Source organism: Grammomys surdaster, unplaced genomic scaffold (genome assembly GCF_004785775.1).
Source record: "Grammomys surdaster isolate TR1022 unplaced genomic scaffold, NIH_TR_1.0 145, whole genome shotgun sequence".
NCBI classification, from domain to species: domain Eukaryota; kingdom Metazoa; phylum Chordata; class Mammalia; order Rodentia; family Muridae; genus Grammomys; species Grammomys surdaster.
In genome coordinates this window covers 3,477,946-3,494,345 of record NW_021604603.1, presented here as the reverse complement: position 1 = coordinate 3,494,345, position 16,400 = coordinate 3,477,946, and the positions used below count along the sequence as shown (strand labels likewise).

At 50.1% G+C, this 16,400-nt stretch overlaps 1 protein-coding gene across 1 annotated transcript; it reads right to left on the bottom strand.

Moving 5' to 3' along the window:
- Positions 1–1,978: 1,978 nt before the first annotated feature.
- On the bottom strand, positions 1,979–11,008 carry Fmod (fibromodulin). Its single transcript, XM_028764771.1, has 3 exons — positions 10,929–11,008; positions 7,274–8,259; positions 1,979–2,130 (listed from the first exon to the last, which is right to left on the bottom strand). The coding sequence occupies exons 2-3, from the start codon at positions 8,250–8,252 to the stop codon at positions 1,979–1,981; spliced, it is 1,131 nt and encodes a 376-aa protein (XP_028620604.1). The 5' UTR covers positions 8,253–8,259; positions 10,929–11,008.
- Between the last annotated feature and the right edge of the window lie 5,392 nt (positions 11,009–16,400).

The following is a 16,400-nucleotide window of genomic DNA, read 5'->3' as shown; positions in this document are numbered from 1 at the left end:
TTGTGTGTGTGTCTGTGTGTGTTTGTATGTGTGTTTGTATGTGTATTTGTGTGTGTGTCTCTGTGTATGTACCTGTGTGTATATGTGTATGTGTGTAGGGCAAACAATGACAATAAGAGAAACAAAACAAACAAAGCCCAACCCTCAAACCCAGTTTTTCTTTCTCTTGGGAGACGAATGGGTGTGTAAATAGTGAGAATAAAACAGGAACTTTCATAACACACCACCCGCTAACTTGAGTTTTCAAATAGGCTACTTTTTAAAAAGCCCTTATAAAAGATAGAGCGGATACGGCTTGGGGCCTGTGTGACTAGGTGCCCCAAGATGATGCCACGGGCTGCTACCAAAGACTCCATCCTTGCAGATGCACTTATAAAATAACTTTATTGGTCAGGTTAGCCACCATTCATGCTTGCTTCGCTGAGGACCCTTTATAGAGACATGATGGTGTTCGCATGCAGGAGCTTCCCACGAGCCCCGGGCAGGGCAACCTTGCTCCACGCGTGGCGCTCCCTGGTTGAAACAAGCTGGTTTGGCTTTTGTGGATTTCAGGTTTTGGAACCGATGACACAGTCTAAGCACCCTGCCCCAACCTGTCTTTTTCAGAGAAGCTTGCTCCTAAGTGCACACAGAGTCAGGAGTCTAAGGCATCTGGGCAGGGACCCACAACTGATTCTTGCCACTGGCTACCTAGATGGTGCTATCCCAGTGGGGTCTAGAAGAATCTGTTGGTTGTACCTAGGCAACATCACCTTTAAAAAGGAGAATACGGGGTTGCTCTCAGACAAACTACAAATCACAGGCACCGTCGGGCATAAGGGCTCCATAATATGAAAGCAGAGGGAGCCAGGCCTAGTGTAGGCAAGACTTAGGCCTGGCCAGGGCTTCTTGTACCCAAGGGAGCATCTCCAATAGAGCTGGTACCTTAAACTTGAGCTTCAGGGATAAGCCAGTTATTGAGATTACCCCCTAGTCTGGGTTAGCAGGTAGGTCCTCAGCTGGTGGAGTCTGCCTCTGCTATCTGTATAACAATCCTTCAGACTTGGATCAAAGGATAGGCAGAGGCTCTTTCTCATGGTTTGAAGACCACACTTACCCCTTCGATACTAAAAGCCCAAGAAGGAGTGCAGATGGTATTGGGTCAGATGAAACCGGAGAGGGGGCTTCTCCTTCAGTTCTGCTCTTCTGAGGTGTGAGCCTTCCCTATCTTATTATGGATACTGGTAATGACCACTGGACCCTTCCCTCCTCTGACAGAGCCTCCATTATAAAGCTGGTTATCCCCTCTGCTGTCAAGTCGTGACTGCCGATATTATGCTGTTCAATATGGTGACTTTAAACAGCTGAGGTTGGGTGTGTGTGTGTGATGATTTTAAGACATCCTTTAAACCTCAGATAAAATAGTGTGACCTTTCTCCACAGGTTGTTAAAAGCTACCCACAGGCCTTGGGCTGTGTGTGTCTCCTGACTGCCTAAGACATTAGAAGAGGCCTCAGTGAAAGTGGGCAGAGAGGGTGAGCTGGGCAAGAGGTATGTTTGATGTTTTGAGGAGCAAGGAGTAGGAGCCCAGAGCAACTGCAGAAGCAGCTGGCCATGCTGTTGAGCATAGCTCAAAACGTCAGATTGTCTGGAAATGGTTATACGCTATTATCCAAGCAAGGTAATGGTCTGCCAGACTAGGTCATGGGGAAGGTTGAGGGATAGTAAGATTTTAGGGCTAGTCTCTATGGCTATTTCTTTTACCACCACGTTCATCATCCCCTGTAGAAACTGGCCTGGCCCCTTATCCCACCTAACTTTGCCTATTGGAAGGAGACTGAATAAGATCCTGTGGACTTCTGTCACATGCTTGTCCCAAACCATCCAGCAAAAGCCAAACCAGATCTTCAAGCCGAATGCAGCAGGGTGGCAGAGCGTGTGCCCGGAGCCCGGTGCTCAGTACCCGGAGCCCAGAGCCCAAAGCCCAAGGCGAAGCCCCTCAGATCTCGATGAGGCTGGCGAGGCGCAGGCAGAGTGGGGCGTCCACCGGCATAGCGCTACGCTTGATCTCGTTCCCATCCAGGCGTAGCACCTGCAGCTTGGAGAAGTTCATGACGTCCACCACCGTGCAGAAGCTGCTGATGGAGAACTCTAGGGGGGACGAGAAGGGTGGGCGGGTGAGAGAAGCCCAGCTTAGGAACCAGATACAAAATAGGCACAGAGGACCCCTTTGAATCCGCTGAAATAAAGAATGACGACTGGACTGGGGCTGGGGCGGAAGAGTTGAGACGGGGGTGGGGGGCTAAAGTATTCTAGAATTGGAGTCAGACGGATTGGCACTGATGGGGACCGTGCTGGGAACAGAGCTGGTCGGTCCTGTGTGAGCTCAACCTACTACTCCCTTGTTCCCCTCTCTGCTTTGCTCCCCAAATGTCCCGGGTTCTTTCTTTTTGTTTTCCCCTGTCTGTGGGCAGCAGGGGGAAGCAGAGTGTAGGTGGAGCTCACAGCATCTCTGAAAGCTTGGCTGCTTCTCGAAGGATGGCTTTGCCTGATGGCTGCGCACCACAAGAAGGCTGCTCCGGGAATGGGGGCACACCATTCATGAACATTTCCTGTCATTTTGCAGGTACAGAAAGTAGTAGGAAGTGAAAGAGAGAAATCTTGGCCTTAGAGATGAGTACCTGGGTGCCGGAGCTTTCAGGGGGCTGGAAGGAGAGGGCAGGCTGGAAATGCCAAAGTCAAATAAATAGCCAGGTGTGGTGGCAAGCAGATGTCTGTGAGTTCGAGGCCAACCTGAACTACATAATGAATTCCAGAACAGTTAAGGCTACACAGAGTGACCCTGTCTCAATACATAAATAAATAAAATCCTAAACCAAACAAAATCAAACGAATAATTTCCCTGCCCCCTTGTATGATCGCATAGGCCTTTTTTACTTTGAGGGACAGACAGGGTCTCATATAGTCCAGACTGCCCTCAAACTTACTATGTAGCCAAGCATAGCCTCAGACTCAGATTCTCCGGTGTCACCTCCTGAGTGTGGGTTGCATCAGTGTGTACGTCACACCTTGTAGCCTGCCTCATTTATTTAATTTTTTTTCTTTTCAATTTTTATGTGTGTGTAGTACGCACATGTGTGTATCATGTGTGCATATACTGCAACACCTGTGTATGCGTGCACATATGTATGTGAGGCCCAAGGCTTGTGTCAGGGATTCTCATCAACTGCTCACCCTCACTGGGCTGAGTCACTCAATCAAACCCAGAAGGTAGCTCTACTCTCGGTAAGTAGCTATCTTGCCTTAGGGATCATTTGTCTTCTGAGGTTAGAATTACAGACTGTCACCACCACCAGGGGACTGTTCCAGCTTTTGAAGCCCTGCCCCCTACAAGCCCTTCACAGGCCCTGAGTGTCCTGTGTGCCCTACCCAGAGACCTTGTAGGTTCGGAGGATCTGAACTTTGGACGGGTGGGGGTGGGGGTGGACAGGGACAGAGCCATCCTCCTAGGCTGTGACTTCTTTTTACTCTCAGAAGTCTCTGGGGACTCTTTTATAGAAGAGTTCCCCCAAAGCCATGAAACAGATATGGTAGTTCTGGGTCATCTCAACACAAAGCTTGCCACAGCTGTCTCTGCTGTCCTCTCGGATGAGGTCACAGTCTACTGTCAGGAATTTGAAAGGAGAAGAAGATAATCAAGATCCCAGTTCAAACTCCCAAAGTGACCGGAAGTCCTCACTGGAGGCCATGACTCCTGTCAGGGCTACCTTCCTTGCACTCGGCCCTCCAGAAGGCCACTCATCATTTTCTGTGAACTGGGTTAGAATGAGGTGGCATGTGTGTATGTGGGGGGGCGGGGAGTGGGGTCTGACATGAACATCATTCATAGATACCATGCTGGCATCTGAGAGCCAAGTGTAGAACAGGGCTGGCTTTGTTCCACCAGAGACTTTCCTCATCTTGCAAAGGTGTCTAGAACTATAATCAGAATCGATCTGGTAGTAGCTAATCCACTTTTAGAGACAATGGGGGTTCCTCCCGGGGGAGGTAGGGAGTGTGAAAGTTAAAGTTCCCAAGAAAGACGGCACAGAAGGCTGAGGAGGAGCGTGGTTTTGAATTAGCACTGCCAGTTGCTTTTTAGTCTCCACCAAGAACTACACAAGATGGGTTGGTATGCTGTAATAAACCAAGTTGCACTGCATACAAACACAGAAGTCAGGCCCAGAGAAGAATTAGGTCCTGGGAAGAGTAGGACCACAAAATACGCTATGAGGAGGAGCAGACTATCTGAGATGCTTTTTGGTGTTTCCCTTCTGGTCCTTGGGAAAAGATTTAGTGGGTATAGTGCAGGTGGGACTGGGTCTGCTATCTGTGTAAAGGGGCCAAGGGGACACGAGGTGACCGAGCTTCATTTGTCACTTTCAGTTCTATTTGGGACTGAGCTAGAGGTTCAGACATGGAGCCTGAAGACTGTGCAAGCATCCAAGCTCCCAGTTGTGGGCACATACATGTGAACCATACCTGTGAGCCACTAGACACAGCATTTAGTTCAGATATTCATGGGGGGCTCTAAGAGCATCCCTCCACACCTTCCTCAAGCCCACAGCAGGTCAGGGCTTCTGTCAGGAAGCTCTGGCAGACATTTTTCCAGCCCAGATTAAATACTGAGTCTTTCCAAATTTCAATTTCCAGTCCTGCCCCACTCCACTGGATCCCACAGCTTCCAAATAACATTCCATGGCTCTGTCTGCTCCACCACCCTCCTCCTGCCAGGTTGGAAAATCTGAGGGAGGTATTGGAGGGAGGTGTGTATGTGTGTGTGTGTGCATATGTATGTGTGTGACTGCTATCTAGTCTCCTGAAGGCCCGGAGCTCCTGTTCTGATGGCTCCCCCTTATCACACCTTTACCCCAACATGGTCACTGGCTGCCAGTGCAGGAATACCTCCTTCCTGGTTACCCAGAGTGTATGGTAGGCAAACTAGGGAGCCATTTCCTGTATCAGAGCTGGGTTGTCCCTGTTCTCAGTCAGAGATGTCTGGCTTTAGGTCCTTTACAAAAGGCAGGGGTTGGGGGATTCTACCTTCCTTAGTCTGGGTGGCCTGGAACATGGCTTTTCTTTTACTGTCCCCATCATGACAACTCAGAAAACAAGCCCCCAGGCTATGGCTGTGGACTCTAAAATGACAACAAGAGGGTAACTGGACACTGAGTTACCAGGTACTGACTGTGAGGTTGCACCAGGTCCTCTGGATCGTGTGCTCTGCACGCGCGGCTTACTGATTTGAGAATGAAAGGCATGGGGGTTACTTTGCTTATTAAAGAGAAACTGAGAGAGAGAGAGTTAGGAATAACAAGGAAGGAAGGAATTAGGTCCAAACCTGGCTCGTAGGGATTTGGGGTAGCTGGTGACATTTCCCAGGGGTTTGAACAGAGCTTTCTTGCAGGGCCTCCGGACAACTCAGTGGATAACTTACTTTCCGATCAGCTTTTGGGAGAGAGGCTGCCTTGTATCTGACTGGATATTTCTGCATAAAGACATAAGAGTGACTAGACGCTGTGACAAAGTCTATCCTTTCTCTCTCCTATCTCTCTGATTTGAGAGTTAGACACTGGCTCACGCGCTGTTTCCCAGGGTGCCTTTCTGCCACATGTTCAGAGGTACAGCATATGGTGTGACATTTCGTATAGGATAGCTCTTCTGGATCCAGAGTCTGTGGCAGGCGACTGCGGGATGGGACATAAAGCTGTGAGAAGATGCCAAACTCTGGCAGTGTGTGATATCTTTAAGGCAGATTAAATGACTCCCACTTGGGACTAACAGGACTCTTCCCCCAAAAGAGAGACTTTAAGTAAAAGCCAGCCTAGGAGGTGTGTAACAGTGCCTTGCTGTTCAAATGAAAAGACCAGAAAGATAGCTTTTGAGTTCAGAGCCCCATTGCAACCTCCCCTACTCCCCCTGAGGAAGGCTGTCTGGTTGTTAACATCTTGTTAAATGACTGATCTGTCTCCTGAGAAGAGAGAGGGAGCAAGAGAGGACCGGACTGGCTCTCCATGTGCTTTGTTGGCTCATTCCTTCTCAGCAGGCTGAAAGAACTTCAAAGCCCACTGCCTGGCCCTTCCAGGCCTCCCTTCCTCAGAGCAGAGGACTGAGCCACAGAGGGAGGGAGGCTAAATGCTGGCACAGGGGTACTTTCCAGCTGAGAGCAAGACATCAAAAGCCACTGGGGTAATGCAAGCACGCTCTGAACATCAGATCCTAACGGAAAGAGACTGAAAGGCCTCTAGTCAATCATAAATTCATTTTTTATCTCTCAGTCTCAGAGAGGTAGTCCTGCCTGTACAGGGATGTTCTTATAAAGCACACAGCCCTGTGCTCTTTCCCCGAGGTTTCTGGGTGGCCAGGCTCATGCTGCCTCAGAGAGACCTTTGCCTTGCCACCAGGAGCTCCTCGGACTCCAGGGAGAACCGGCGAGAAGTCCCACATTCAGTTCTGGGAGGGCTGCCCATTTTCGTTCATCAACTGCTAAGTTTGAAAAACAAACAGCAAAACAGGAGACTAGCTGTGCAGGCGGGAGTCATGTGTGTGTGCGTGTGCGTGCGTGTGTGAGACAGTCTGCATCCTCTGGTGACGGTAAGGATGCTCAGGGACCTTGGCTTCTTACCAGCCCAACCACCCACTAAGGCAGATCCCAACACCAAGTCTCTGTGAATATCCGTCCCTCAGAGCAGTGCTTCCCAGCCTTCCTGATGCTGTGACCCTTTAATACAGTTCCTCATGTTGTGGCATCCCCCAACCGTAAAATTATTCTCATTGTTACTTCATAACTGTAATCATGCTTCTGTTATGATTCATAATCAGATATGCAGGATATCTGATATGTGACTCTTGTGAAAGGGCCATTCAACACCCTCAGGGGCTGAGACCCACAGGCTGAGAACTCTGCTTGAAAGTTTCTTTAAACTTTTCTTAGTGTTCCTACACCGTGCCTCACCAGCTGCCTCCAACCCATGATTTGTTAAGTGGCTGGCTCTTCCCACCAATTCCCCATGCTAACTGTCTTCATCCCGCCTCCCTCCAGCCCATGTGCTCACCTTGAGGGTCTTAGACTGAGTCTTGCTTCTCCTAGGATGTGGAATTTGTAGTCACCTCTCTTACCTCGCTGGAGGACCAGTGTGCACCTAACTGACTACAGGGCTTTGGCCGTTAGTGTACAAGATCATTTGTTTCCCTATGCTTATCTTTTTGGTGTTCCCATTAGCATGCAAGGAGTTCCCTCCCTCCCGGACCTCACCATTGATCCTGTTGCCCTGGAGGTAAAGGTTCTCCAGGTTGGTGTTGACAGGAGGGATCTTCTGCAGCTGGTTGTAGGACAAGTCTAGCTCGAGAAGGCTGCTGGAATTGAAGGTGTTGGTAGCAAGGCCGTTGTTAGTGAGACTGTTGTGTGACAGCCGGACATACAACAGCTTGGGGGACCCCCGGAAGTAGCTGTCAGGGACGGTGTACACATTGTTGTGTTCTAGGTACAGCTGCTCCAGGGCTGAGGGCAGACCATCAGGTACTCTCCGAAGGTGGTTATAACTCAGGTCTAGTAGGATCAGGGACCGGAGGCCTCTCATGGAACTTCCTACTTCCTGGATCTCATTGTGGTGGAGATATAACGCCGTGAGGTTCTCCAGGCCCTCCAGAGCATTGTTGGGGACCCGTGAGATCTGGTTGTGATCCAGGTGGAGCTCTCTCAGGGATCGAGGCAGCGGGCCGGGCATCCGGGTCAGGTTGTTGTGGTCCAGGTACAGCCTCTCCAAGTGCCTCAGCTTGGAGAAGACCCTCCTGCCTACCTTGTCACTGGTAATCTGGTTGCCGTGTAGAGCGATCCAGAGGAGCCCGGTGGCATTGTCAAAGACACCTTCCTGGATGGCAGAGATCTGGTTGTTCTGGAAGTAGACATACTTCATGCGGGAGGGCACAAAGGGCAGGTACTTGAGGTTTCGGTTGTCACAGTACATGGCTGTGGGGAAGTTGGGGGGACAGTCGCATTCTTGGGGACAATCACGGGGCTCTGGCGGAGGTGGTGCACCATAGGCATAGGCTGGACCTTCCTCAACTCCATAGGGGTAAGGCTCGGAGGGCTCGTAGGGGTAAGGGTCGTAGGGGTCATAGTAGGTGGACTGCTGGTTTCGGAGGTATTGGATCCACCAGTGAGAGTCTTCATCATACTGGCCCTGGGAAAGCGAGAAGAGCCCGGCCAGCAGCAGGATCGAGGCCCACTGCATTTTGTCTCTGCAGAAAGGGAGAGGACAGAGCAAGAGGGGGCATGAGTGAAGGTGCAGAGGGGCAGTTGGGTGGCTTAGGCTGGCCATAGGCTCTGAGCCATGCAGATGATGCTGTGACTACAGTCAAGCACCGGAGGGCAGGAGCTGACCCCCCAGGCGCCTCCTCCCACTGGCTCTGCACACCTGTGGAGCTGGGCCTGGGTATCCGGGGACGTCAGTGTTTTAGCTTCTGGTCTTGCAGCAATGAAAAGAGCCTGAGAGGCGTGGGCTGCAGTTTTGGGGAGGACCGGGCCTTCTCATCTTCTAGCACCAGAGGCTCCGTTGTTGAAGCTGAGAACCTTGCAGTCTCTCTGCCTGTCCCCTCCCCAAATTATAGACCTTCCTGTATATGGTGGGATACTTTGAGGCCTGAATTCCTATCTAGTTTGGACTCGCAGGGAAATTTTTTTTCTGCAAGTCCAAGGACAAGAGTCTCCTAGTTCTTCCCGTATCCAGGAAGCCCCCAGACAGGACTGAGACTTCAAAGGGGAATAGTTGAGCTACTTCTTGAAGATCCTTTGGGTCTCGTGGGCAAGCCTGGGGGTTTGTGGTCCTGAGTGTGTGGGAGGGTGTGGCTCCCCTGTGGCCACCACAAGGTCTGGGCTACTCTCCAAAGTGCCATCGCCTGTGAGTCGTCTGGGCGAGAAAAACGCACTGGTTAGCAGCTTGTGGCTGAGTGTGCAGCCAGACTTCAGTCTTTCCAGACTGGGAACCCAGTATGGCTCTAATGATTGTCTTCTGGGCTGACTGTACTGTGTCTAGTCTGGTCTGCTTCTCTCTTCTGTGGTCCTGAAGACTGAAGGACTTAACACTCCTCTCACCCACCGTGGGGCTTTCAAGAGCCATGTGAGAAGCAACGGAAATAAATTAGGGATACTGAGAACGGGAATAGAAATGGAAGGGAAGGAGGGAAGCCAGGTGGGGGGATTAGTGTCCCTTTTTCAGACAGGGTCTTCCTACACTGCTTTGGCTGTCTTGGAACTCACTATATAGACCAGGCTGGCCTTGAACTCCCAGAGATCCACCTGTCTCTGCCTCTTGAGTGCTGGAGTTAAAGGCATGTGCCACATTTGGGGTATACCTTCTCTTCTTCTAAGCTACCTCCTTCAAGTGATGTCACCTGGCTTGCCAGGCTCAGTTGGCATTCACACTGCTGAGGACCCTGCTTCATTAGAGCTTGCTAGCAAGACAGACAAGGCACGGTGGGGCCTCCAGAAAGGAAACTGCAGGTGTAGATAGATGGTGGGGGAGCGGGGGTGTCATATTTGACCTGGGTACTCTACCCAGGCTCCTATGGCCAGTGCACGGCATCATCCCCTAGAGAAGGGGGACCTCCCGGACACAACTATTAAGACAAAATGCTTAGAACCTCTCCTGGTGCTCTCGCCATTGGGCTGTGCTGGGATTGGCAGCTGTGGACAGGACAGTTCTATGAACTGAAGAAAGGAGACCCAACTACGACAGTCCAACTACTCCATTTCTGGGCAACATCCCTGTTGGGCCCTTCTGTTCCCTCAAAACAGTTCCCTTATGACTTTTCATCCCACCGTTCCCTGGATGGATCAGGACGGGCACCCTGGCTCATCCCTGGGCAGCCACAGTCCATGAACAAAGAGCCACAGTGTTTCTGAGGAGCAGACTCAACTGCCCACTGCCTAGGATGCTGGCTGGTCCCTGACTTGGGCCAGGAGAGAAGACGGATGGAGCGGCCCATTGCCAAGAGAGCATTTTTCCATGCACAGCCCTGGGCTGCTGCAGGACCGACCAAGGTGACTGTTTAGAGAGGGCTGGCACACTAAGCCTCTGTCCATTTTGTCCCTCTTCCAGACTAGGCACTTTGGCAGAAGGGGACTACCTTCTTCTTCAAGGCTCAGCCTTCCATGAGACTCCATGCCCAGCCACAGTGGCCTCTCCTCAGAGGTATGGCTGCTGGAAGGGCTTAGTAGGAGTGCAGTCCTGTCCTTATCCCACCTGATCTAGCATGTGGCTTCAGGGTTGCATACCCTTAAATGGTTACTTATGCTAGAGACCCTCTGTTCAGTGTGAAGATTCCAGGAGTGATTCTCTCCGACTTGGAGATCCTGTCTCAGGTGCTAGGAATATACTATTTTGTTTCTTCACTCTGGGGAGAATCTCTCCTATCAGAGCTGAGGTCAAACTGAAAACCATCTCCTAGCCTGAGTGGTCCACCACTCCGTCCATGACTCCTTGGATCAACTTTTTATTCTCTCCCTTTTATCCCAAGAACACACATGTCACACAAAGCTTGCACTCTAACATTTGGGCACCATGCCCCTCTCTAAGAGATTTCTGGGACAGAGACTATTCTTCAAAGTGCCCCAAGTCCCAGCATGTTAGAACTCATGGGTAGCAACCGAGAGGCTTTGCAATTTTCTTCATGTTTTCATGTCAGTGAAACAGAGGCCCCCGACACACACAGGGAGCTGTAGGAGACAGGTAAAGTGCCAGAGCCCATGCCCCCTGCCGTTGCCTCTCTTCAGCATCACTGGAAGGCATGGACCAGGTGGGAGGAAAAACTCATCTCTGCCCACTCTTCTCCCCAGCCTTGTCCTTCCCCCTTGTTTCTCTTCAGAGAACTGCAAGGCATCAAACTTAGAGAAATAGGACCACACTTACCTTGGGTTGAAGTGTTCAGAGTGACCACGTCCTTCTGTCTGGCTTCCTTGGGTCGGAGGATGTGGAGAGAGAGAAAAGAGAGGAGTGAGTGCCTACGGAGAGTGTGCAAGTCTGTGCCAGGCCAGGCCCCGCCCCCAAATTCCTAATCAAACATCTTGAAGAGGGGCTGAGGAGCCTAAGCTGGCTTTTTCAATCCCATAAGGGGAGGAGCTCACACTCAGCTCTGCAAAATTCCGTCTGACCAAGGCTGTAAAAACCACCTTCTTTCCACTGGGTTATCTTCCCTGGAGCATTGGCAGCCTGAAGTCTTTTGCTGCTGAATGAGTTAGCGATGCCCCAGAAGTTATTTCTGCAGTTTCTTGTGCGGTGCCTGGATTTCTCATTAAGCCCATAAAGCAGACACAGGAGAGGGAGGGCCAAGGTTTGGAGAAAGAGCTTTTTAACTCTTTCAGCAATCCTGGTCCTCTCAGGGAGCCTATACTTATCTTTCTTGGCTGGAGCACCCTGTGTAGCCAGATGTTAGACTAGTGCGTGGGAGAACACGCTGGATGGAGGGCTTGCTCTGGCTCCAGTTGATGGCGACCACGGAGACCTTTCTGCCACGGGAACAAATGGAAAATCAGGGACTCTAACTATTATGCTTTACGAATGTGGAATACCTAAACCACGGGAAGATGAAGCTAGAGAGATGGGCTGGCTCTAGACAGTGGGGAGGTTTGAAGAGCACAGAAAAGATTTTAGCCTAAATGTTTATGAAGGAGACTTACTAGAATCTGATATACCTTCTGACAAGGTTTTATTTTATGTGTATGAGGAGTGTTTTGTCTGTGTACCACACGCATGCAGTGCCCATCGACCCCAGAAGAGGGCATCAGATCTCCTGGAACTGGAGTCAGAGATGATTGTGAGCTGCTATGTGGGTGCTGGGAATTGAATCTGGGTCTTCTGGAAAAGCAATCAATGCTCTTACCTGATGAGCTGGAGAAAGTCAAACATGACTGAATTTTAATTCAGTCCTTGGGTGGACAGTAGCACCACTACACAGTGTGGAAAGAGACGGAAGGCTAGAAAACCTAAGTTACACTTTGGATACGCAAAGTTAGATGCCGCTTAGACATTCCAGGGAAGAGGCAGGCGGGCTTCTGGATCTGAAACTGAATTTGGAATTGAGGGACTAGGGGAAAACCCTCGAGAACCACAAGACTGGCTTACATTCAGTCTAGTTAGCTTAGCCATAGGTCTAAATGCTCTTTCCTCAAGTTCCTGGCTCATATCCACACTCAAGAAACACCCTTTAATTTAAAGAAATACAAAGAGGGAAACTCTCAGAGGGTCTGACTTTGGAAAGTTTAGAAGTGTCTGGACAAATGGAGCATTCAGTTGAGCTGTTGTTGAGTTAGTGAAAGGCATGCTGGGAAGGGGCATGTCTCCTACACTAAAGAGTCTGTTTTGTGGGAGCTGGACAGATGGCTCAGTGGTTAAGAGCACTGACTGCTCTTCCAGAGGTCCTGAGTTCAATTCCCAGGAACCACATGGTGGCTCACAACCATCAGTAATGAGATCTGATGTCCTCTTCTCGTGTGTCTGAAGACAGCAACAGTGTACTCTCAAGAGTCTATTTTACATTTGTCATCTTATTTAATGACCACTGTATCATTTTGCACTGGAAATAGGACTTCTGATGCAGGGTTACTGACAGGGAAGAGGCACAAAGAGTAAGGGTATGAGTTCAGTCTACATGACTTCACAATATACATTTTTCTATAACTCCAGACCAGCAAATTGGCAGGGTGGAAGGGTGGTGACCATTCTGTTATCATGGCTGGGCTCACATATGGTGACACTCAAATAATCATAGCCATCCTCTGTGCTGAAGCCAGGGTGTGTAAGGATGAGAGGATGCTGAGTGACAGGGGTTCCTTTACTTACATGTAGTAAAGAGGAGCAGCCACCCTGCATCAGGTATGGTCCTAAGTGATGGGACACAGAAGGCCTCAGTGTAACTCGTGCTCCCAATAAAAGCATGTCTGATTTTGCCGGTAAGACAGAGTGGCATCGGGAGTTGAAAGGATAGTTCCAAGGTTGAGAACACTGGCTGCTCTTGCAGAGAGTCTCGGTTCAGTTCCCAGCACCCACTGGCAGCTCACAGCTGTAATATCAGTTCCAGGAGACCTAACACCTCCTTTTGGCCTCTGTCGGCACCACACACACATGCACAGCTCACACACACACATGCACAGCTCACACACACACACATGCACAGCTCACACACATACATGCACAGCTCACACACACACATGCACACACAAATGAAGAGAAGAAGATGGAATGGCCTCAATGTGAGGAGAAAAATGAACAGACGATTTTCTAATCAATGAGAACTTCTCTGCAGTGGACATTGGTCTTGCTGACTGGACTTAGTTGACACTTCTTATCTCCTCCTCCTCCTCTTCCTCCTCCTCCTCCTCTTCTTCCTCCTTCTCCTCCTCCTCCTCCCCTCCTCCTCTTCCTCCTCCTCCTTCTCTTCTTCTTCCTCCTCTTCCTCCTCTTCTGTATCCTCTTCCTCTCCTTCCTCCTTCCCCTCCCCCCTCCTCTTGGAAACAGGGTTTCTCTGTGAAGCCCTGGCTGTTCTAGAACTCACTTTGTAAATCAGGCTGGCCTCAAACTCAAAGATCCACCTACCTTTGCCTCCCAAGTGCTGGGATGAAAGGTGTATGCCACCACTGCTCAGCCAGGCGACACTTCTTAGATGGTCCCCGATAGCTCTGGAACCTACCATGTACAAATGTTTATTTCGTGAAATCCCAGCATCCCAATGAAAACTACGTTTACTAACAATGCAGATCCATAAGGGACAATCAACGGGAATTCTTTCCACAAGTGCTCTGTTAAAGAAGTGTCTGACCAGTGAGCTCTGCACCCGGCCTTCATTCCCCCACTACTGAGGTGGCCTGCAGGAAGCCTGGAGCAGATGATTTTGAGGCAGAGTCCTGAGGACCATGCGCTGTCCAAAGTGCCTTGTTGTGACTCCAAGAGGAGGCTCTAACCTCTACTTTGATACTCTGTTGTTCTGGATCTGAGATGTAGGACCCCAGTGCTTGGCTTCTATATGGGAAGCCAAATACAGCAAACAGATGCCCCCTGGGATGCAGAGAGACTCCATATGTAAGGATTCCATGTGTGAAAAGGGTGTTCTCTTGAAGGTGTTGAGCCAACACTGTCCAGTTACTGCAAACTGAAGAGATGGTCATAATATTCACTCAGTGTCTCCTGCCCCTAGATGGACATTTAAGGGACTTAGTAGACATTCAGTAATTTGGAACTGAAGTTTGGGCTACCCACAGAGTGTCTTCAGTAATCAATCCTGGGTGGAGTAACCATTACCGACCGGGCCAGGAAAACTCTTGTCTTTCAAGCCAATTAGATTTTCCAGGGGTGCAGACCACTGTCGTTTCCTTCCTCCCCAGAAAAGGTCAGGTTAAACCACAGCCACCAGGCACAACTGATTGCTTCTGATGTTGGACCAACCCATCTAGGAGGGATGAAATTGCTTGTGACTCAAATCACACCAGTAAAGAGGTGGTGGCTTCAAATCCTTGTCTTTACTCCCCAAGGGACCTGTGTTAGTGACCTAGCCTTTGATCCCAGACAACCCAGCAATGGAGGAAAGGCAAAAAGTCCATCCAAGTGAGATTTTTGACCAGACTTAAGGAGGTCAGTAGGAAGACAGCCATGCTAACACAATCCAGGCCTTCTGGCCTATCCCAGAAGCCTCCTGACGCCATAGAGGGAATTTAACTTGTCTGATATTTCAATGGAAAATCTCAGTTACACTGGTACAACAAACAATGGTGCCCCAAAAGTTTCCAGGAGAGATGTTTTCCCTATCCGCTTGGCACTGAGGCCTCATTAAGAGCCTTCAGACAGTCTTCTCTGCCCAGAAAGATGAGCCCATTATGATGTTGAAGCAGGGAAAAACTTGTATCCCTTCATCTGGAAGAGGAGCAAGACCTCAATTCTAAGTCCTAGGAGATTCTCTGAGGGTTCCAGAAGTTGTTCTACCAGTCTGTGTAAGATGACAGAGGGGGCCTCGACTGTGGCACCAGGTGTCACTGAGATACCTTGAACACCCACCATACTGTTGGTATGGCAGAATTGTAAGGCATGGCAGTAGGCCCCAGGCAAGGGAGCAATGGACTCCTCCTGGCCAGTGCCCCATGCTGCTCTTTCCTGGTCAAGGCGACCAAGTGATGGGCATGGGTCATGAGAGCATCTGTGAACACTATGGCCTCAGTAAAGCCACCTACTTTAGCTGGTGGGCTAGTTAGGACCTGTTGGAGCTGAGCCTGCCCTGGCTGCCGGAGGATCAGACCACACTATGAGCAGATGCTCTACAAGCTTTGTGGCTCACTAGTTGCCATTTACTAACCAGCAGCCACAGCACCTTGTGAGGTTGCTGAGAGTTAAGTTCTTCCGTCTAGGTTTCAGTGTGGGAGGATGTGCAGTCTTAGTGTTTGCAGAGTCAGTGAATTTTCTGAAGGGCTTTATGCAGCAAGTGTCCAAGCTAAGACCATATAAGAAGCATCTAAGACTGCCCCCAGTAGGATGTTGCCTGTTCTTGGCCAATGCCAGACCAAGTTCACCTTTACCCTCTTGGGAATCCAAGAACATTGCAATTCTTTGGCATGGAGTTCCTTGTGTGTGAGAAAGCTAACTGTCCTCTTCCTGACTGTAGGATGATTTCAGGACACCTCGGAGCTCTGCAATTTTTCTGGAAGAATTTCTCTAAGCATCACTTCAGATGCACGAGGACACGGCCAGTGAGTGGTGGCATCCGTACACCCTTTATGGAGTTAATTGTGGAGTCCCAAGTTCTAGAGATGATTGACACCAGGAAGCCTCTGGATCTGTTCAGTCCACATCAACAGGAGTAACCACATGCGTATCCAACACATGCTGAAGCTGCTAGGGCAGTAGGTTGTCTCCTAGACGAAGTAGAAGCAGACGGTGCATACCATGCATGAGAGGCAGAAGGGTACCCAGCTTCACAGCACACGTGAACTGGACCCCGGGCATCAGCTAAGAAGCATCCTGCATTACAATAAGCAGTAGGCTTGAAAGTCTTAGAGCTACACTGAAATGATTCAGGCCAGCAAGGGTCCATACCTGTACCCTAGGGTCTCTGCTGTGACTGAGGGGCTTAAATGACATGTAAGGGGGTGGCTGTGACTGCCGCCCTTCCTCACAGACTTATCTTCCTGCAGAAGAGGAAGAGTCAGTGAAGAACTTTTGGTGCCACAGAAGCATGGAGAATGTCTGTCCGTGACCCAGGCCACCTCTCCCCCATGGAGAATGTCCATGACCCAGGCCACCTCTCCCCCATGGAGAATGTCCATGACCTAGGCCACCTCTCCCCCATGGAGAATGTCCATGACCTAGGCCACCTCTCCCCCATGGAGAATGTCCATGACC